We start from the raw sequence: 24,250 nt of genomic DNA, 5'->3' as shown, positions 1-24,250 counted from the left end.
TTCTGCAGACGGATTATCCGTTGGCCTTACTCTGTCGTAGGTCTTGGAATTGTGACACTCGATCATGACGCGAAATACGACATGATCGAACTTCGCAAAATTTGCGAAGATCTATTAAGATAAAGTGAAGTAAGTCATAAAGTGTATATGATGTAAGATAAACTATATCATATAAGACAGCGCGCGATAGTAATTTTCTAATGATAAAACGGTTAAAACAAATTAAATTGTTGATTTAATAGTAAATAATTACGGAGTAGTAAATAATCTGTAAATAATTACGGAGCAATAATTAATTTTTTGTCATCGTACAGTATGTCGCTTTCATTTAGAAGAGCGATTTTACTTAACGCCGTAAAGCTTTCAAGCTGATTTCTACTTATCAGTTAACTCTCGTTGGGCTTCATCCTTTCGGTTTATACGCGCAAACGTTTATTCATAAGTTCCGTGCAGTGTAAAATCTTTGACAAAGAGGCCACGAGGGAGCGGGCAAAAAGTCGGCGCGGCGTACATCTTGAAATACTCATATTTCAGAAGCGCTCCGTGAAGCGTTTCCTATCCATCGTACAAAGGAGAGTTTGTGTACATCGAGAAATAGCCGGTGCCGTAATAGGACGGGAAATTCGTGGGAGAGAGGGACGAACGAGAGAAAACGGATTGAACGTGAAGGGAAAAAGGCGTGGAGAGACGATAAAATATATCTACGAGAGAATCTAAATCTCGATATCCGATATAAATCCTTTTGAAAATATAATACTTGAAAATATGCAAGAGCCAATATTGAGTGTTCCGTAGAGAAGTGTAGTTATATTATTGCTATCGATAATACATACGTCATGTGTAAGAGCATTTTGTCATTTTTAGGTCAGGCTAACGTTCGTTTCTATACAGGAACTTATATTTATGCAAAATTATATAATGATTAGTAAAATGATTTTATTTAAATAAAAAATAAAATGAGACAAAATCTTCTTTTCTCTTTCCGCTAAGTATTCAATTTTGTCTTATTCCAATAGTTGAAAAGTTTAAGCGTCTAAAACGTGGACTAACAGGAAGAAGAAAGTTATGAGGAAAAAGCAAAGACATGCGAACGTATCGCGAGGAAAAAGAAGAAGGAAGCTCACGTGATAAAATAGAGCAAAGTAGAGTAAGGTCACGGGAGACCTTTGTGTTTTTATTACACTTTGTTTGTCATTAATCTAACTTTTCGCAAAAATTCACATTACTTTGCCCCAATAACAAAATATCGTTATTGGGATCAGAAGCGCTTTTTTCTTATTTTATTTGCTCGCGCTAAGTGTTTACCATAAAAGACATCGTAATTATCCAGAAAAATATTTTACTTTTACTGTAAAATAACATGTTTCGTAAATATACCTGTATTATTGACAAAAAAACCAGAAAGAAAAATTTAAATAAAACGTACATGTTAGCTTTATATCCCAAAAGGCAGACCTTTTGAAAAATCAAAATTATTTTATAGCTAATTAATCGCATAGTCGCTAATTTTAGATTTAAAGATAAAATAATTCTAAAACAAAATTAATATCATGAATAAAAACAAACAAAATAAAATTCTCTCTTTAATAATCATTCCATGTTCTGTTATAGGAATATTTCTTTATATTCAGTCAGCGTTACGCAAAGCTTGATTACGAAAACAAGTGGTAAATGAATACATCAGAACTTTAAGTTGGGCAGCGTCTAACTTATCGAGAAAACGCTCGAAATAAACTCCATTCGACAAGGCAAACGGAACTCATCTCAACAGGAAATACACGGTGAAGATCAAGGCTTGTCGATATTAACACAAAAATGTGAGGAACGAGCGAAGAAAGAAGCGGAGAGATCGAACAAAGGCAGAAGGAAAATTTATGAGGGCGAGGTAAATTTAATCCGAAAGTCGCAACTTGTTTCGCCAGCCTGAGCTTTAATTGGCTTTTTTCGAGGGAACGTTATATAACGCGAATACATGTAAGAAAAAGTTCGTGTTCCATTATCGACGATACTTTTACGAGAGATTACTAGTGGAGATAAAAGTATTTAGCGACCACTTTTGGAGTTTCTTCTGTGATAAATTGCGCTTCTTGCGTACCGATAATCGTATATATATATAATTAATTATTAACGACAAGAAAACTTTATAAAAAAAATTTGCCTTATTTTGTTGAACTGCAGTGAATTCAATCAATTACACGAGAAGAAGAAGGAGAAGACAGCTTGCGATAAAGTAGAGTAAGATCATAGAAGACTTTTGTGTTTTTATTTTTGGCTTTTTTCCTTTTCCTGGTTTCTTTTAAACATCCAGATTGTCAGATTATTTATATTATTTTCATAGATTATTTATTACAGATACTAAGATAAACAATTTTTTTATCGCCGGCATGAAGAGAAAATTTCAATATATCGCTTTTAAATTTTATCGCACCTACGCTGAATTTACGTTGATAAAATTAGAAACACCGTGCAAGCAGTAACTAAGTTCGACAGTTATAGCTGGCATTAGCAACAGGAGAGGGAAATAATTAAAATAAATTGAGACAGCAGTCATTATCTCGCATACTGGCAATCAGTTATATAGCAATCAGTTATAGCAGTCGAAACGAGTGTGATGCATAGGAGAACATTTAGATCACATTAAGTCAGCCTCTCATCTAACATATACCGCAGCAATCAAATCAATCGTATTGCCACAAGTGTAAAAATATCACAGCCACACCAAAAGTTCATAACAAGAGCTCATATCGTGTTTTCCTGTTATACGTTGATGCAACTAGAAATATTGATAAGTAACAGTTCGACTAATGGGACTAGGCAAGACCAGATATCGAAACGAAAATAGAAAAAAAGGAAAATGATAAAAAAATGACGAGATCGGCGATATCGAGTTTCCCTCCTTTTAGAAATCAGCTATCGTTACCTGAGGCATCGGAATCGGAGCCTGGCGTGGGGCTAGCGTCCACACTGTGCCTAGATCCTTGGCAGCATTCACTGCACTTGCTGCACATCGTCCCCGGCAATAAAATCGACGTGAACGTCCCTTAGCACTTATCTTCGTACGTCGGCGGTTTCGTTTCGTCGACGTTATCGTGCGTGACCGCCGCGCCGTCGTTCTGCGTGAAAAGGGCCAAATCCGGAAAAACCGTCGCCGATTATCGGAGCGTCGACTATCGCGCGCGGAAACGGACGGTTTTAACCGTGGGATACGGTCTCGCCGATCGATTCACGGCCCCCATCGTAAAGCCGCGGCCGTCGACTGCAAAGGAATTTCCTACTTGAGATTCTTCGGTCACCCGCGGCGACAGAATCGCCCTAATTTAATATTATAGTTTAACGCGCAAGATTTAATGTACAAAAGTGAAAAAAATTTATTTGACAATTTTGTTCAAGTGATAAACTATAATACGCGTTGCTGAACTTAAGCGACTTGAAGGTCTGATCAGTGAAACTAAAAATTTTAAAAATTTAGCTTGATCTTGCAAACTCTAGAAATAAAAATCTTGGTGATAATATTAAATAATGTTTTTTTTTATAAATAAAGTCTAGATATGTAATATTCTCGAAGAAACTCCTCATCTTCCGTAAAGAATAAAATAATATTTCGATTTCCTGTTAGACTCGCGAATGCGAGTGATCGCGCGAATTGATAATAACTCGGGCGCGAGCTGAATTATTAAGTAAACGTACGCAGAGCGCAACCTAATAACGGCCATTAACGACCGCGCCATCGGTACGTCGCGTCGGTTCGCAAATATAAATTTGTGATATTTGGCTACCCCCGGAGTTACGGTCCCTCCTCCGATTTAACCCGGACGCGAAAGTGACATGCACAGCCCTAGTCGGTTTTCGCGACCACGCTAATGGATGAGCGTACGAGCGCTCGTCATAAACTAAATGGCCTGAGTACATATGTTTGCGAAGAGGCTCTCTCACAGTAGTGGAATGTGACTACTGAAAGCGCGCAGTTGATTACCGGAACGGAGGGATATTCATTCGCGCGTGTGCGTGAACTTTATAAAGTCCGCGGAAACGCGCGCCGGAAACCCCACGGAGATCCGGCATCTGCCCGGACGAGAGCGTACAATTCGAACGGCGCGGCGGCAGCAGCGGCGGGCGAAATTAGGGCAGCGGAAAAATATGCCCTGCGGAAGAACACGCTGCAACACGGTTGCAGTTGGATCGAAAAAAAAAAGGATACACTCGAATCCATTCGCGAACGACATCGAAAGCTCGCGAGTGCCATTTCACTCGCTAGGGAAAACGGTTGTATCGAGAGATCTTGTTGCTTATATCAGTTGAATTCGAATAATTGATAGATATTATCAATTTCGGTCGTTCGCTAACCGGAGAGTTAGAGCCGATACAGAGATCGGATATCGATTGGATTGAACGACGGTTCGACAATATGAAACATTTAGCGGCGGCCATTGTTACGCTCGCCACACACGATCGTATCGATATGCCCGGCTCTATTACTCGCAAGACTACGACTTGCGATCGTTATTCCGTTTATTATTTCCAATATGATGTCATTCAGTATTAAAATAGTATCCAAGTCGCATTTTTTGGGAAACAATAAAAAATGTATTTATATTAATAGTATTCGATTTCTAAAACTTATCGAGTGATCCGACTAACTTCACAGACACGTCATCCGAATAAAGCAAATATCCTATCTGCATTCCGTTGACAATATTATCGCCACAAAACTATTATTCCTTTAGGCATTCATTTCAAAGTATTTGATTGCGCGCACAACGGATTTGGAAGTTTTGAAAAATTTTATTTTTCCAACGCGTCCATTTGTTTATCTTTCTGAAATACAATCGATTTCGAGCGTTGTAATAAAAGTCACAGCAAGCATTAAAATAATGCTATGTCATTTATAAATAGCCGTCGCTGTGCCCTAAAGTAAAGTTGTAAAACGTACAGCGATCAAACGTAAAGAGATGAAAGCCATAATCGAAAATAAGTGACGGACGTCAGTAGTTACGGACGATAAAGTGTCAGACAGGATAAAATAGTGAGGATAATCTTCAATCATAGAACAAGAGGATAATAGAAAGGAATATCTATATCGTTATTAATTGTCAGTTATTATAACAGGCATTAAAAAAAAATTATTCGAAATAATTATTATAAAAGTACTAACGAAAAGATATTATCAGCGACTAATTGTTAGGGGCGCTTTAGAAAAGAAACGTAATTTCTCGTAACTTCGCTCTCGAGCCTCGAAGCTTAAAACAAGCGAGGCGCTTAGCGCGAAGCGAAGTAAAGGTCAGATATTAAAAGCATGCGTTGTTGTCGACGGAAAGAATTTAATTCCCTCGTCAGTTGCCAACGGGATTACTTCCGCCATGCTGCGCCGCAGATTTTATCATTAAAATATCGTCCGTTACAATGTAATGCCCTGCAGTCCGTCAGGTCGATCAAACGCATTTGGCGCGGAATATGTTGTTTCGAGAGCTCATCGCACATCCGAAAGCCCTCTTCTCGCATTTTCGTTAACATTTGAACGCGGAATTCCAGTACAACAGTCATCTTTATCGACGTGCACTGGCATCAATCAACGAGCGAAACTAAGCGCCACAATGTTACCAGAATGAAACGGGCGAAAAAGGGGATTTTTTCTTCTTTTAGTTTTAATAAAAACTGCCCAAAGGTTTTTATCAACGAGGCTCGGCACTTCCGTTTCTTTAAATTGAGGGAAAACGTTATATATGATTGTATTCCTCAATCGCCACAAAGCTGTGCCAAAACGAGATTTCACAGAACGTACGTATATGTAAAATTTTTTTCCACGATGAAAAAAGGACCGGTCAAACGTTTTTCTATCGACAAGAAAGGCGAGCGGAAACGAACAGCTGCGAAAAAAAATCTGTTGAATGACAACCCGCAGTGTGTATGTCGCGCGCGTTTATCTCGCGCGAGCGGTCCGCGTGCGAGCAATCCGATCACGCGATGCCGTCGCGTCGCAAGTAAATGATACGTGCGGCGTTTACGCGGTTACCCTTGCGCCGCGGGCGAGGGCGGATAACCGGAGCGACGCGGATGCTGGAGCAGTCGCTCGCGCTGCAGCGTCGGTCACTGGGGCGAAGGTGTATTCCGCGCACACGGTCGCGGTACGGGTATGACCGATAGATGCGCGTGCATGCGCGTGCACGCACATCCTCGAGGGCGTCCCGACACTCCGCGGTCACACTCGGTCTCGCCCGCTCTCGCCGCTCTCTCTCTCTCTCTCTCTCTCTCTCTCTCTCTCGCTAATTTCCATGGCATACCGCGGGGATTATTTTCCATTTGGAATACATGGATCGATTCCCCGACACGGCGACGCTCATCCGATCGGCAGCACCGCGGTTCCACGCGCGAGCGATGCGTTCGGCTGCTCGGAATCGAGACTGCCGATCGCTTTGATCCGATACGCGGAAGGAGAATCGGCTGCGCGCGCGATGTAGACGCGATATAATTATGACAGCGGGCGGTGCAAGCGAGCGAAAAGACGCTTTGCCGGCGAGACACGAGAAAATGACGCGGGTGTAATCGACGCTCGTTATCGCTCGGTAGAGATATCACCGGTATTCACTCTCGGCGGTGCTCATAGCGTCCTCATTACGAATACGCGTGGTGGAAAAGGGAGAAGATTTGAATATTGGGACACGTTTGAATAATGTATACATGATTTACATATATTTCACACCGGAATAAGAAATATTCAATGCTTTCCGCATTTTTTGGACAAAAACTTATCGCACTTTAAAAAAACATATATATATAAAAGATTTGGAAGTAGAAAAACTTTCTGCAAACGCTTAATTGTCTAATATTTCCTAATCCACAAACGGTGGAACTTTCATCGCTAAAGCAAAGCATATGCGTTGTTTTCTTAATGTCTTCTCTCTTAAATTTTTTCCTACCATAATAAGAGCATAAAATTCACACCGTAAAAAAGTATGTAAAGTTACATAAATAATATGTGTAAAAATTGCACAATTTGTCCTGGAAATATATAAAAATTGTGCTCTTTTTACATAATTAAATTAGTACTTTTATCGAAAATTACCCACTATAATTGTTGTAATTTTTTTTACAATGCAGAATGATTTTATAGCCAGCTATGATATACGTAAATATGATATATGTATAAATGCGAATGTATCTGCAATGAAGAATTGCTTCAATGAAGAATCAGCAACAGCGACATTTTACATCGAAGTGATACAAGTTACAAAGAGGAAGTTTGCATTTAGTTAACGTGAGATAGCTCTTTGAACGCGAGATTGCGCGAAATCGCAATTTACACCTTTGCATTCGCCATGCCATTTTGCACGGCCATCTAAAACGCGCGACTTTGATGCGTTTTGCCGTTAGCGATCGCGTTACAGCGAAAACAGTTGGAGCAAATAAGTCGAGAATCGCGATGGGGCGACGTCGCGAAAGCAAGCACAAATCACTTTTTTTTTCATTTGCCTCAATCTCATCCCGCAATTTCTTTCTCAATCCCACGTCATTTCACTTTAAATCTCCTTAGATCTTATTCCTATCATCTCACGCACTCCTCGGTTGAGCCGGCGAATGTTTCACGTCCATCATGGAAATTAGATAGACTGTTTGCATCAGCTGTTTTCCATTTACGAAGAAGAATATTATCAACAAATTCATACAAGAGTTGCGTGTCGCCCGAGGAAAAACGTAAGGAAAATTTTATAGCTTTCTTTTTCTACTTTGAGAAAGCCGCGAACGTTTATTTATCGGATCTTAAATAACGTCTATTTACTGCCACAGTAAAGAAAAAGTAAATTATAACTTTCCGAGTCTCGTGTCCGGTTCCACGCACTATTAATAAATTAAGCAAAAAGAGAAAATGGAAATATATGGATAAGTTATTATCATACTGAGGTATACCTTTTCTAGGGTTCGTTTAAAAGTATGGAACAACGTACGCGGCTGCAGGCGTGTGCGCGTTAAAAAGAGAGAAAGAGAGGGAAAAAAGGGAGAAAGCTGCAGTTCGCTCGAAAATAAAACGTCGCATCGGATGGATGCGACGTCAATACATCTCCGGGACGAAGCAGGAACTTCCTAGGGGGTATCCCCGGCCCCGTCTGTTAGAGCCCGCAAATGGCCGGACTTAAAAATAAAATCTCCTTTAAATTATCGCCGTCGCCTGGCATCCCTTGTTGTCCGTGGGGTATTTTTAATTACCACGCTCCGCATGCAGGATCTATCGACTTTACGGCCGAACAGGCGCGGTAAATAGCCCGCGATGTATTCGCGATGCAGCCCGTGACTGTCTTTTACGAGACCAGGCGAGTCTTGCAGTTCAAGTATCATTTACGATTTCACCTCGTTCGTGAAAAATGAAGATTGCCGATTCGCGTCTCGACTGATTCGCGTGACGGCGTTCAATTCTACACGGAAGGAACGATTTTGTTGAAGTATTTAAAAATTTAGCCAGATATAGATCTGGAAATAATTTTGTTGAATCATAAAAAGAATTGCGTAGAACACTTAAGCGCTGATGATAACGCAAGAATAAGCTTTCAACATTCATTCACGGAAACAACCTTCCGTGCAGTAAGTACACGTCTTCCGTGCGTCGAGGATTTCTGGTCGATACCTCTCGAAGCCGCATTTTCGTTCCCTTATACGTCATTTGGCAGCTTGCCCCATATTGTGACGTATCCGGATCTGTCACCGCAATATCTGATTTTATATAAGATTCCGCGAGATCGGCGAACGCATTTCATAAACTAACAGCGCGCGCAGATGTGATACCCGCGATAGCCTAATATTATTGAATCACTCGGGCACGATCGCTGCGTATCGATCTGATGTATCGTACAGCCTCAGAGTACTGAATTATTCATGCAAGCTCGTTTTGCGAGAGCCTTTGTGTAAAAAGGGGGACGTTAGAAATGTTACTTGCTCGCGTGGGAAATGACTGTGTATTATTACAAGCTTAGGGGAGTTCCCCGTTTTGAACAAGAAAATTTGTAGCTAGAAAATAATGTATGTAATAATCGTCAACGAATAATATTGCTCGTCTACATTTTCAAATATTTCATCATTGCGAATTCTCTAAAACTACTCGACGCTTTGATTTACGCTGAGATATAAACTTCTATTAAATTTGCCGGAAATCGTTTTTGACGTATCCCGCGTATGTGCGCGGAAGCTGGGTCAAGAGGACGCGGCGCAGTTACGCCCGCGCCACCTCAAATTGAACGTAATTCGGTTGTTGGAATCTGGACGTCCGCACGCCACACGGGGAGTTCTCTCCCCGAACGAGGGAAATTCGTCTTGAAATTGGGTTAAGCATGCATCCATACGTGCGGTTCCCAGCCCGGTGTCTCTCCAGCCGCTTAATCACGATTATTATCGACATTTTACCGTAGCGCGCAAACAATCAAATTGTATTTATACGGCCCGGATAAATTCTGGTGAAGAAGATACGGTTAAAAGTGATCGCATTTTCCCGATCAATCATATCGTAAGAAGCTTCCCAATTGTATAAATCTTTACAAAATAGACATTCGCGATTTTAAAAATTATATTGACGTTGTAGCTCGTAGCTTATATTCTCGCATAAATATTTATAGACAAGATAGATTTGGTATCCCGTTGACATTTAGTCAGAAAAGAAGCATTGTTAAGAATTTTTATTTTATTTCGTTGAAAAGGATATTGGTGAACGTTCCTTGTAACAATGAGCGATTCCACAATTATTAATGGTTCCATTCTTGCTTCCCGCGTCGCCTCTAAGCAAGTGGAATCTCCTCAGGCGAACGGAAAGATATAAGACGGTAACGAGGACTACAAAGAAAATAAATTGAAAGACAGCCGAATAAGAACCAAGAGACTGTTCGCAGCATCGTGAAAGAAGATTACTTGAGCATTTTCAAATTGATAAAAGTTGCATAACGAGGCTAAATATTCTGCAAAAATCCCCATCGTACTTCTTATTTATGATAACATCGCAAAAAGATCCTCTTCATCCATTATGCGAACGCGATTTTGGTTTCTTACGTTTACGTGAGTCTTTTTAATGTCTCTATACTGTAGCTAGAAAAATAGGATAAGCGTCAAAATGAAAATATGATATTATCAAAGAAGAATAAAGTGAGAGTCTGACGGAATAAATTGAAAAAGACGGCGATAAATCGATACATCCAGGACAATATCAAGAAACACAGAAGACTTTCAGTCTTCAGACTTTGCGTCAGCTATAGGAGATCCATGACTTCGAATATTTGAAAAATTTTAAGCTATTAAATTTCAAGTTTTTCTTGAAATATTATATTTAACATTATGATTGCGAATCTCTTTCTTTAACTTTTAGAGAACGGGAGTAGGTTCATTTTTAAATTTTACAACTTTTCCTCGAGTAAGATTTATTATTATTTATTGTATTCCTTGCCTCAAAATATGACATTGTTTTAGCACTACTACAATGGCTTACCGTTCTGTAAAGGTTAATTTCACTTCATCAAAAGTATAGGCAACTGAATTTTAGAAATAATTCGTATTTCAATAAAGTATTCAAATGTAACATAATTTAATTAGTGCAAATTAAACTGCCGTTTAATAAGCTTAATGACTTGATAAAATCACGAAAAATTCCTTTCCAATTTTCAATTTTTGCTTCAATGATAAATTGATCGCGTTTTATGGCACACGAAGTCCTGCGTTTCTCTTTTTTAATTCAAACACGAATTATAAGATAAAGAATTATAGGATTCCGAAGAAATGACGTGCTGCAATCAGAAACAAGCTGAAAAAAAAAGAGATAAGTTCAAGAGCAGCGGAACGTAATGTATAGAAAGACGAGAATTCTTTCTCTCTGTCTAGTTATACGATCGCGCAATGAGGCGTAGCTGAGCTATTTCTTAAGTGGCGATTAACTAAGAACTTGCTGGAGAAACAGATAACTACGTCAGCATTTTCACGGGTCAATGACCTTCGGGCTGTCTTAACTACGTAGTTTGAAAAGACACAAAAGAGAATTGGGAAAACGATTTTACTCCCGGGGATAATGATTCGTTACATTGCTTCCGCACGACAAGATTATTTTTTTAAATAAACTGTTCGAGAGGAACGGATATCGATTTCAGGTATCCCGAGAATTTGTCTGTACTGATAATAAGTAAAGTTGTAGTCAACAGTAACTTATCGTCTTAATACAAGACCACTTTAAAGTGTTCAACGGAGCATATAGAAAATTTTGAAGGAAGCATGCTAAAAATTTACATGGAACATGTGCGTGGAACATGTGTGCATGGATATTAACATTTTTCTATTAAAATGTCGAGCTAAAATGTATAATAAAACTTTAGAGGCGAGCCGAAAGGTTAAATAAAGTTCCTATAAACATACGTCCGCGAAAAATTGCTTCTCCTTCGTGTTATTACGATGTCGAGACAAGTCTATTGGCACGCTTAAACAGTTCACAAAGTGACTCTTTGCCAGGAAGCTGTTTCACACATGGGGATTTACTCAACGATAGCTGTAACGAGCCGATAAATGGAAAAAGTATTTTTAGAATTGTGCCGATATACGTAAACACATGTAACAACGTTATTTTCATGGCAGCTGATATTTTCATAAACAACGCTCTAGATATATGTTTTAATTAATCCTTACAGAATTCTGTCACTTTAAATGTGCACTATTTTTCACGACGTTAATTAATGCAGATAAACTGTTTATTTTTTTTACTCAAAAATAATTTCGGAATTCATAGAGTTGCTTAACCATTGGAGCTTTATTTAATCCGAGAATTTTTCTTTCAATTCCTTTCTCCCACAAACAGGCGCTTCGACGCGCTGTATAAGTATCTTCCATCGTTTCAATGAGAGGGATCGATCGCGGAGATGCTTGAAAGCGACCTGCATACACCGCGAAGAGGCTGAACCATTTCTTGCGTTAGCATATCGATCAGGAAAGAAGGGCGACGTATCAATCGCATAGAAATTGCGCAATGTAGTTGCTAAACTTCGGTCGCACGTCATCGCGTCCGCGAGAGAGGCCTGGTTAACGAGGCAACACACTCAGCGGCAAACTGCCGATATCGACAACTCTAAATCCGCTGTGAAATTCCGAGGTGCTCGAGACGTTTTCCCTCCCTCAAGGCGGTCATGAAACGACGTTTCGAGTTCCTCCAATCACCACCAAGCGTATCGTTCGTAGAAGATCGGGCAAGCGTCTCCCAAGTTTGCTCCAATAGAAGTGTGTATCGGTCAGAGCACGGGGTTCCCGTTCCGTTCAACGGATACTCGTCGATCTCTCGCCCCCTCGAACGAGAAAATGGTCTTAAGCTCGACGACGATCACTCTTTGCCCTTTTGTCTCTCTCGCCCCCTTACTCCACGTAAACGGATCACGTAAAGGCGTTCGCCATTTCGTTATTGTAATTTGAAATTTAAAGGTTAAAAGCAATTACGACTTTCATTCCCCCGTTAAATAAATTCGAATGTTTGCTCATGCAAATAAATCATTATTATTATTATAATAAAATCTAACAACCTTTAAAAAAATTCATGTGTTCAATTTTTGCATTATTTTCGTAAATTTTAGCGAAATAATTGCAGCCTCCAAGAAAAATTGATTACTTTTCAAAATCTTGATTAACCCTGGCGACGGGTGTTATATATTTACAACGCTCGCTTTAAAATGAAGTTCGTGATCTATACAGTTTAGTAACACTAAGAAATAAAGATGGAAATATACATAGCATTGAACATTGAAATATACTGTTTCTTATCGCTAAAAAGGCTACACATATGTATATCTCGGTAAGTTCTTACAAGATATTTTTGAGTAAAATATTATTTTTTTAATAATACACATAAGACTATGCTTGTTATTGAAGAATTAAAAATATTTTCAAACAAAAGGAGCTACAATGATCCTATTCTGATTATTTCTGACAAATCTATAAAGGAAAGAATAATCTCCGCTATAGTTTTTTGCTAAAAAAAAATAACACGTTACGCATATAAGGTAACAATGCTACGTCATATTGTAACATCCGACAAAGTGGGCGTTCTTTTTATGATTACGTCAATGAGGGACCACGCAATTCGCGTTGGGAGATGCACGAGAGAGAATATATAGATGCATCGAGTAAGTGACAAGTGAGAGCAACTACTGAGAGCGACATGAGTTTTCCGTACAGAGTCTGCTGTAACAAGCTAGAAAATTATTACCGCTTGTATGCGCGTATCGATATTTGCGTGATGTATAAATATATGACACGTGTGACGCTATCGACACCGCTATTAATTACCATCGTATTGTGAAGCAAAATTCTATGCCAATGGCTTGCAAAGGTGGCAGAGGTAATCTTGGAACAAACATATGAAACCAATTGAACAGTCCGGTTTTATTCATATAGTATTACCGTGCTGCATATAAACGAGTTGTACCAATATTTCTGAGAAATATCCGCGGTCGCGATTAATGATTTCGATCGCGTGGAATAATTTATGTATATCGCAAATGTCACAGATAATTCATCAACGATACGCACGACATCCCGGTAAAATTTATCGCAAACGATACAAAGGAACGAACGCTATCGGAAAGTTTGTATCGGACAGTCGCGACCTACAAATGCGGACACTTGAGGTATTCTCGCGCGAGAATATTCGGAAGAAATCGTACTCTCCGTTGTAAGCTCGCCCCGAGGAATCCGAGGGCATTCCTCTCCTGACGAGTGATTCAGGCGAGGCAAGCGCGGCATTCTATCGGAGTCGCGATAAAAGTAAGAGCGGAGAAGCGCACTCGTCGAGAACGAAGAAAACGAGATCGGCAGAAGAGCGACGCGACTGCACCGAATGGGCTCTCCGAGGAATCGCGGCTCCGAACGAGGAATTGCGTTTGACGAGTAGAGGTTTCGCCGCCGACCCGGACGAGCGTCATCCTCCTCCGATTTAAAGTATTAAGGGATACTATCGCGATAATAATTACGACGCTCATGGTCGCCGACGTCACCGCTGCAAATTACGCATACCGCGCGGCGCGTCGCGCACTATCTACAACGCGCTCCCGGGGCCCCTCCGGGTCATTGGAGACGAAGGCTTTCGTCGAGCTCAACTTCGTTGCTCCAGTCTCTCTCTTCTTCGTCTTAATCTTCGGGGAGATTCGGACATTCCTACCTCTCTCTCTCTCTTTCTTCTTACGCGTCTCTCTTTTTCTGTACGCGTGGTAACGAGATCTCGTGGAATTAACCCGTCCACCGTGAAACGACCAGCTAAAGAGGATCTCCTTTCGTCTTTCCCACCGCCTCTTTCCAGCCTTTTTACCCGTTCCGTTCTAATGTCTCAACAACTTAACTACGTTTCACTTGCCCGCCGTGTGCGGATCCCTACACCGCCGGATGGTTATTCCACCGGCCGTTGTAAGACCCATACGTACCAGCCAAGCGAAGAGATAAAAGTGAAAGAGTCGAGTAGATCAATGTCGTTCCAACAATCAAAATGTTATTTGCGATGTTTTAGTGTAAAAAAAAAAAGATATATTTTGTAACAGAATTTTATGCCGCGAGTGATCAGCTATCACGCCGTATTTCTATGCCTCTCTAATACAAAGCGTACAAAGCGCATAGAACTTTTTTAATTGATTCGATATACAGATTCGTGTGCGTGTTATTGTAAAATATTGGAGTATTCTCGCGAGGCAATTTCATACCTCGAGTATGCTGAAATGTTTGGAAAAATGGGGTCAAACAAAAAAATGCAAACGCGCTGCTTTTTGCGAAATTAGCGAGAAAATAATCGAACAGTTGGCGAGAGACACACAATAGGCGATCAGATTTTGCGTCAGCTGCGCGTCGCACGTTAATTATTTCGCGATTCAGTGTCATCGTTAATAATTCCTCCGGCTATACGTATTTATTGTCGCGCGACAGTATGTATTTAATGAAGCGAGAGGTCCGACATTGGACGTGTTTATTAAAGGTTTTCTTCTTAGCCGTTATAAGTCAAGGCAATGGTGCAACGAGCTTTATTATTGATAAAATATTATGATAAAAATTTGAATTACGTAATTATAGTGATAACGTCGTGATTTAACTTAACGCTTAATATATCAATTGTAATTATTTTATTTTAAAAATGTCTTTTTAATAATCTTTGAATCTTTAATTTTATTTGCTTATGCAATAAATACAAAATTATACATAAAAAGATAATGAAACACTAAACAGTAATAATGAGCAAAGTCGACAAAATTTTTTAGACTATACATGTATTGGATCTCGCCGCAAGCTTAACTAACTTTAGCTGGTTCTCTCGTCTCAGATCATAAGCTACGCTGTAATCTATAAAGGGACAGAAGGGCGTAAAGGGCTGAAGAACAAAGTTGTTCAGTTTAGCTTCCTAACCGACGTTAACTCCGTTATAAACCATCATTCAATACAATGTTATCATCTTTGTGACGATCACACAGTCTCACGCTATACTGTGCCGGAAACTTAATTTTGTATTTTAATTTTCGGTACTGTTCCCCAAACTAATTTTAATCACAATCTTGTGAATAACTGACTGCAAATGTATGATATTGCCGTCGGGATGCAGAATGTCAAATTAGACGGGGCGTACTGGAATGCAGAATTTAGAGCCGAATGTGAAAAGAGGAAAAAGCAAAACTGTGCAAGCAAAACAAAACTACTTCATTCCGTTTACCGTCCACTCCGTTCCTTTCCTTAGCGATGCGCTACCGTTTCTCCTTTTTGTCTTCCTGTCGCGTCATGGCCCTTGACGGGCCTACTTTAAGAGATCGTTAACGTAGCGAGTGTAATAAATGGGACAAAGGAGGAGACAATGGTCGAGGAAGCAACGTTAGAAAAGAATTGCGAGAACATTACGAGTTCTACAATTGTACTAAAGAGACATATAATTGCAATAATAATAATAATAATAATAAATGCTTGTAAAAAGATAGCTGTCTGCAGGAACTTATAAACAATGTTGTCCCAATTATTGCAACTGCGGGGATTAATTAGAAATAAATAAACGGAGATGAATTAAATCATAACAGTTTGACCTTTTAATTCGTTTTACCTTATAACTAAAAGCGCAAATAACGTGCAGTATATTGCAACGCAATATTATTGTTTATCCAATAAAGCCAGAAAACATATCTCAATTTGGGGCAATTATCGTCAGATGTGCGTTAATAATCCCTCATAAAATTGCTATTTCTACAAGTACATCGAAAATTCCCGTCTGCAGCAAGCGATCAAAATGACTCTGGAAAATACGAGTACATTTTCTACAAGATCACAGGACATCATACGTTTTCCCCCTTTTCGTCCGTCGACGCATTTATCACGAGAAACGAGGAGCGCCATCCGCCGGCTTGGGCGGGGTGTTCTCTATGAAATTAAAGCGGCCCGGGAGAGATGAGCGCGACAGTAATTACGGAACGGTTTATTTCTCCTCCTGCCCTCCCTCTGCCCTGAATTTGGCGCGCCAAGCGAGCCTTTTATAGTGTGGGATTTTCATGGCTGACGACACGCGGTTGCACGCGCAACTCCGCCCTCCCCCATCGAGACAATTAGAAGATGTTGCCGGCGGTGACGACACGTATTACAACGAAAGGCGACGTTCTGAACGAAGCATTCATTGGACGCGAGTCGCAATAAAAGTGGAGAACGACGCAAGGAAGAAAGAGTACGGGAGATACAATTTGTATCACCCGCAGCGAACGCGCTGTCGCGAAACTTAACACGTGCGTTATAATGCGGCGCGATAATTATGTTAGCCGAGACTCTCTCATGTGCGGTCAACGTGTGCTGGGAGTTTAGTTGCAGTTATGTAATTGCGGTTACGCGGAGCGTTAAAGAGATTCAAGTTAAACAATACCGAAGTGTGCCGAGTGTGCGCGCCCGTTACGAAAATACACTTCCCCCGGAGACGATGGTTGTGCATCACACCGGGTGCCAGCACCACCGTCGGGCTCGTTTGATCGCGGAACTTCCGGCTCCGTCAGGACCGAACGAAGTTTGATGTATCGTCGAACTTTCCGCACATCGCGAACACCGCGCGCCCACCGCGTCATTTTGCATCTCGCGACCGTACTGCATGTGTGTGCACGAGGTACACGGTAATATATCACGAGAAAATACTACTTTAATTTATCACATAATGATGAGAAAGGATGTTGAATATCCTAAACGCGATAAATCTCATTTTGCGTTACGTGCAGTGTTGTAGAATCGCGTCATTATGTGCGTTTATTATTAAATTAAATTAAATTCACTATGATATTCTTATAATTAAATTTACTTTAGTTATTGAATTGAAGGCCTTGCCTGCAACAGTAGGCCATATAACTCGCATATTATAAAAAAAAAAATGGAGAAAATAAACTTTAAAGATAAAGCGATGGGAAAATAAATTCATTTCTATCAATATCACATATTCGGCTACATGAATTAAAACATTGTTGCAGCGAAACCCTTCGATTAAATGGGACGCCATTAATTATCGTTCCGAGAAAAATGTCCTTGTTAGGAGTGACATCGACGTATATTGGCTACACGTAATAGATTCGCATAATCTCTGTCCCAGATTTTCGGCGCGTGAAGGGGTTTTTGTCGTCAAATCGAAGGCAATAAATTAGCGGACGGGACAAAAGGGTCACGTCATCGGGGAGCCGAGGGGCAATCCGGATAAGCGTCGATCTCTCCGCTCCCGCGGCTGCTTTGAGGGTACCTATGACCGACGGTTTTGTGACGGCGGATAATATCTGCCCGTGATTATTGACTCGAGGCGATCCCCGCTCAACGATCTGACACGATGCCCTCACGGCGGGTAATTGGCAATTAATAATCCGGCATAACTACCCTCCGCAAAATACGGCAGCCTGTGCCCTCGTTAACCCTTTATCTAATCAACCGGTCAATGGATGCTTTTACTTTCCGCGTACCGACTCGTATGTATATCTTAACGCTCGCCGGATTACGTTCACCAACGTATTTTTCGTATCAAACTTGAATAATTCGCATGTTTATCAAAAAAAGTCCAAAGACGATATTTTTATCAATTTAACACTTCGTGGCATAATATTTATATCTTTCGAAAAAAGGGTGAAGAATATATGGAACAGAATTCGCTAAGGTATATAGGTACATACAACGACTCAAAGTTTACAAAGGGTTTCTTGATCATTTTACTATCTAGTAGGGAAACGGCCCTTAACCCCGATCCGCTCCTGCATCGCCGTTGTCTTCTCTTTGTTGGACAGATAGCCAGAGTACCGGACATTTCTAGAGCGTGAACGTGTAAACGAGCGGTTATTCCACTTCCCCGCGAATACGCTGGCAGGTCAAGGGCAATCGCAAAGCGATGCACCCCTCTGCAGGTTTTATTTTTATTCCCGAGCTAGATGGAGAGACATACTGTATATAGTATTTCAAAACTAACGAAAAGTGTATATCACGCTTCGCAATATTTAAAGCCGATTTTCTTCAAACAAAACACATATTAAAAGAGAAAAAAAAGAGAATTGTCACTTTTAAGATTTAACATTTAATATTCGAACATTTCTATGTCTTGTATTAAAATTTTGCGAAAGACTAAATCGACAATGTTTCATTATCCACCTACACTCTCAAAATTCAATTTCGCGTGTTCTTATTTGATTTACAATTTAAATTTAGTAAATAAATAATCATAATATCTATAGAGATATCTATAGAGATAATCACGTAGCAGAGAAGATTGGATAATTAGCGATCGATCTAAATTTACTCGTGCGAGCCTATATTCGATTAACTACCATTGCGATAGCTTATCGGGGTCAGTTATAAAGCTTTTTTTTGCTACATGATCGACCTCCACGTTCCACCTTTTATAAGAACCGATCATAATGCCGCGAATTTGCAGTAAAAAGCGTCGCTGAACGATCGCTCATCGAGTACCTGATCATCGAAGCAGAGTTGAAAAGTACCACCTCTATGAAATTAGCATCCCATTTTCAAAATTTTCGTATAATCGATAGAGGGCATTGGCACTCTTCCCCAAAGTTCCTATCATACGTTTCCAAAAAAAGCTCTAACGATTAAATCTGAAAAATGAAAGTTTCGCTAATACGGGCTGCCAAATTCACATTTTTCGCACAAAATTCGTAATAACTTTTTCGTTTCAATCAGGACAGATTTTTTTCAGGCAATATTCAGGAAATATTAAAATTCTAAAAAAAAATTTTTTTTACTTAATTTACGAAAGCTTGAAAAAGTTTCTATCCGTAATTGAAAAATTATTTCTGCTACGTTTTTTTGTTTTTTTTTTCATTGTTTTAAGGTACTAATTGCTGAAATCTTTTTTGACACAAATCGGAAAACTCTGAAATTCTCTTTGAGTACATAAAGAGAACCGGGACTCTATCAATTCATATCAAAATTTAAAAAATGAGATACTAACTTCACAACCGTGTAAAGTACTAAAGTTCCATAATTCATGAGTCAACTTCGTCGAATTGCTCGTCTTGAAATATTTGCATGATAATTTTGCAAAGAAGAAGCGCAAAGAGAGAAGTTTTCAAGAAATGTTATGCCGAACGCATATATTTTCACGATAGCGACTCAGTATAAATTTTTACTGCAAAATGTCCTTAAACATAGATTCATTGCTCTATATTCGGCCGAGATATTTCTTTAAATAAAAAAGTAAATGTAAAATGCAATATCGTTCTTTACGCCGTAATAAACGAATCATGTAGTTAGTCAAGACACAACATTGATAAAACTTACTGAAAAAGCTAATATCGAATTTATAAAAGCACGCACGTAATCTAAAGATATCTCACTGTTTAAAAATCGTAAGATAACAAATGATTACCAACAGAAATTTTTAAAGTAGACTACTAACTTCGCAGCCGTGAAAAGTACCAAGGTTTCATGAGTCAACTTTATCGAATTGTTCGTCTTGAAATATTTGCACGATAATTTTACAAAGAAGAAGCGCGTTCGATCTTAGATTACATCTTTTGTAATTATCCCAAAGATACACAAGATTTTAGCCACAGTCTTCAATCACAGTCCCACGGTTTCGCTTTATGAGAAACGTGCGCAAACATCACCGATCGACAAACATTTCGCATTCAAAGGAAAATCCTGGTACAAAAGCGTACAGATCATTCCCAGTTCACGCGTCGCAGCCTCCACCTCAATATGATCCAGCGTCTCTTTTAAAACGCGGTCACCTCGATTATTCAGCAGGTAATCAAATTAACGCGATTAACTGGAGCGCAGAGATGAACGTTCGCTGGTCCATGCCCTCTAGCGTGAATACGCCTGCGGCGGGTCAAGGACGCTCGGCGGAACCGAGAGAAAAAAGTGAGAGAGAGAGAGAGAGAGAGAGAAAGCGAAAGAGAGAAAAAGAAGAACCGAGGGCGCTCAGAGCGAGTTTAAAAATTCACGCATGACCTGCCGCACGTTATCTCGAACGCATATTTCCTGGCTGGCGAAGGCGGTTCGCTAAAGTGCGATCTACTCGCGCGTCCGCATACATCAATTTCCTGCGTGGCACTCAAGCCATTTCCGTCGCGGACGACGTCATTAAGAAAATTGGCAGGCTAGTTCGACGCGATTTTATGAACGATCCACGCCTTCCGCCGATTGTGACGGGCGAGTACACGGAAACTGACGCTGATAACGCGTCTCCCCGCGTATAGAAGCCCCGCGTCGAATCTTCGTAGTCATCTGTCGCTATTATGGACCAACTGTTGCACACCATCTCGGTTTCGTGTGATCGCGCCGCATCTGTAGCCTCCCGGATGATTTGTGATGCAATTAGTAGATACTGGCCTCAATCAGTCTCAAATGAGGCACATTTTCCCCATAAATTGCGTTAGTGTTGACTTTACATGTTATAGTGCCGTAATGCCGCGTAAAATGCGGAGGTGTCAGAAAGGAGGAGATAAGATCAGATAAAGGTAATCCTGCAGAAGTTTGATCGGAGCTCGTCACCCATTAAAGTAAATCCTCTTAACTCTCCGCGTTACCGCGCCGCCTTCTTCCGGTGATCTATATTCCTTGCATGCGCAGCGCGCGGAAAGATTATTATCGCTGACGAATGTTTTAACTTGAAGCTAGGGTCAAAGTCTTTAGGTATACACTCGGCAATTGAAATAAAAGGAAAGAAAACGCGAGAGCGCGTTAGTCGCGCGTCAGAAGAAACAAAGTGCACAGGAAACTCGTTGAAACGAGAGCGATGATATAATAGTGGGCATTATCGGAAGGGGAAACAACAGACTGAGCAGTGTAACTGGTTGAAGACGAAGTGGCGGTGGCGGGTGAAAAACCTGTTTTTAAGTGACCGCATATCGTGTCAAATCGCGCGCCTGCCACTGTACGTGTGCAACGTCAACGGTTAGGACCACCGTATTAAGACGAGCCAATTTTTAACCCTTTGGCAGTCATACCTGTAATAATTTGCTCTCGAACAGAAGAAATCATTACGACAAATTAATCGAATATTAATTATTAATTATCCGTATTATTTGCCGTTCAAATCGACGTAATTTTATGTTGTAATTATTGTTTATAAGAAGAATTATGAGAACAGTACACATATCGCGAGAAAGCTTTAACATATTGTAAGAAAGATACTAAAAAAGAATGGAACATGTTGTAATAATCGTGCATAGATAAGCCGTGTTTGACGGAGTAATTATAAATTTCTACACAATGGAAAAAGAAGACAGTAATTAGCAGATTATAAATTGTAAACAGACAGTGGCTAATTATGAAGGTTTATAAAGTAATCTGTTCTAGAAATTATCGGTATATACGATCGATAATTTAAAATTTCCGTTAGCTCGCGCTAAGCTAATATGTTTAAAGAATGTAAAGATGTAAGCTCCAATATTTTCCTCGTGAAACCGTTGCCAGATGCAGGTACTCGACATTACCGCATTTCTCGATCAATATTTAAAGACGCACGCAAAAAGGAAGCAAAGTGCACTCGCAAGACTTCACGGAATTAACGGCTCCATCGTAAAAATCTTCTGCGCTTATACCCCCACGCTCTCGTAAAAGAGCCATATGTGAATTATCAATGGTCATAATGCCCGGCACGATCGCATTTCATGCCCATTCTATAGCGCCCGACCGATCATCCGATCATTGAAAGAAATCGCGTAAAAACGTACCGCCGTATTAGATGCCAAACGATCCCGGCTGATGGCGGAATTCTGCTCGAGCGCCGGTAATAGATATGAAATAAAAAGATTATGCGCAGATATGTTCGAGCGTTCCTCATCGATATCGTCACAAGAGGGAACTTATCAGCGAAATATCTTCTCTCGTTAGCAGAATGAGGAGATAATGCTTACCTATACCAAAACCTGTTTTCGTATAATTATTATCGATGATTTTAAAAGAAAGAGACAGAATTCTATCGACTATCTACTAATGCTATAATCCTAACCGCCATAATATAATGATTAGAATCGCAAGTTTTTTAATTTGGAGGTTGTCATTGACACACAAATGTTCCGATTCGCAAATCTTCCGCCAATAGTAAAGTATTTTTTCTCTAACGCAATAACGATTGAAGCAGTCAATGGTCTTCGTCAGTCGTAAGAGATCTCAATTTAATGATACGTAATGACTTAAAGGCTTCAAGTATAGAGATTCAATGAATTCATTCTAATCTTCGGATAACCGTGACCGAAACGTTCGACAATCCCTTCTTGTTAGACATAAGGAGCTTCTTGCCGACAGTCGACGCTCATAATCGGAAGTGTAAGCGGTTGTCGTAGGATTGTAATAACTTCATTAATATTAATTAGCATCAAATTATCTTCTTTTTCCTCTCAAATTACTGTAATTCTCGGATTATCACGATTGAACACCAGTGATCTTCATCGTTCGTAAAGAATTGCTCGTTGACAGTTGACAATGATAAACGAGTAATGAAAAACTTGCTAGTAACGTGCGATACGCGGAAGGATTCCGCTCCTGGAGCAACCATCGAATTTCGCGCACTCGGAACTTCTCATCGACCCCGACGATGCTACAACCCTCGTAAAAGATCGCAAGTCGCTCGCTCGCCCTCATAAACCACAGACGTCCGTAACGTACCGTTGCGCTGTCGCATATACACACTTCACAGTAGCAACGTGGATAACGAAATCTCGCGCACACACCGAACGTTCCAGTCGTCGTCGTCGTCGTCGTCGTCGTCGTCGCCGGGACGTCGCGACAGCCGGCGTCGTCGTCGTCGTCGTCGTCGTCGTTGATCGTAAAAGCCGCGATTCTCGATGTTTCCGGCGCGCCGTGTCACTCTCGGTCCCGCGCGCGCGCTTATATCCTGTCAGAGAGGATCGGAAGCCGACGCGTGGTTGCAGCGCGGTTGCGACCTGCGTTTGCGGTGCGGTTGCGTCGCGACGTTAACGCCAACGCCGAGGCCGACTCGGCGTCCGCGTGCACACTGACATCGCCGTTGCTCCGAACTCCGAAGCCGCTTCCTCCTGCTCCTCCACCTCTTCCCCCTCTCTCTCCTCGTCCCGCGATACCCGCCCTCTCTCTCTTTCGCACTCTCTACGCGCGCAGTCCTGCATCCACCCGCTCCCACCGCATCACCCGCCCTCCCCCGTGCCCACCCCCGGTTCCCTCTTCCGTTCTCCGTCTCTTTCCGTCCCAACGGGTCCCGCCGCCCTTCCGCCACCCGGCTCTCGTCCCATCAAGTTCTATATATATACTATATCACTCCTTTCCTGCTTCTCGCTCCACACCATGTGGACTTCTACAACACTCTCTCCTTTCCACCCTTTATGTCCTCTCTTTCTCCGTCTCTTTCTATCTCTCTCTATCTCTCTCTCCGTCTACGCCGTCGGATTACGTATCAGCCTCGCTCCGTCGTTCTTGGATCTCATCTGAGAGGCCACCTACGTCCCTCGCGCGCACTCGTTTTTCTCCCTCGCTCCCTGCCCGCTTGCGTTATCAAGTTTTGTCTCCTTCGTGTCCCAGCTGCCTCTTTCCGCTTTGTCGAAATTTATTCTCACCTTTTACATTCCTCCCTTGCTTTATCCCACCATGATATCTACTTTTGCACTTAGCTCTTTCCTATCTGTCAGCACGTCTATCGTTTCGTCGCGCTGTCCCGCTATCTTCTGCTGTTTTCCCCATTCATAATTTTGCATTTCAACGTGTTGATTATCTCACGTAAAAGGCGAAAAGTAATTTTCTCGTCTAGATCGAATTTTATCTTAATTATTACAATCACTATGTTTCTTTCATTATT

The 24,250-nt window shown here is 40.8% G+C and overlaps 1 protein-coding gene across 1 annotated transcript in view; it reads right to left on the bottom strand.

Annotated features, from left to right (window-relative positions):
* Positions 1 to 24,250, bottom strand: part of LOC105449117 — a 246,648-nt gene that overhangs the window by 116,642 nt on the left and 105,756 nt on the right. Inside the window, 1 exon segment of the mRNA XM_011688116.1 lies at positions 5,436 to 5,466. Coding sequence (XP_011686418.1) covers positions 5,436 to 5,466 — 31 coding nt within the window.

The sequence above is a fragment of the Wasmannia auropunctata genome, unplaced genomic scaffold, assembly GCF_000956235.1.
Source record: "Wasmannia auropunctata unplaced genomic scaffold, wasmannia.A_1.0 LD336078.1, whole genome shotgun sequence".
NCBI classification, from domain to species: Eukaryota; Metazoa; Arthropoda; class Insecta; order Hymenoptera; family Formicidae; genus Wasmannia; species Wasmannia auropunctata.
The sequence above is the reverse complement of the archived record's forward strand: the minus strand, read 5'-3'. Positions and strand labels throughout refer to the sequence as shown.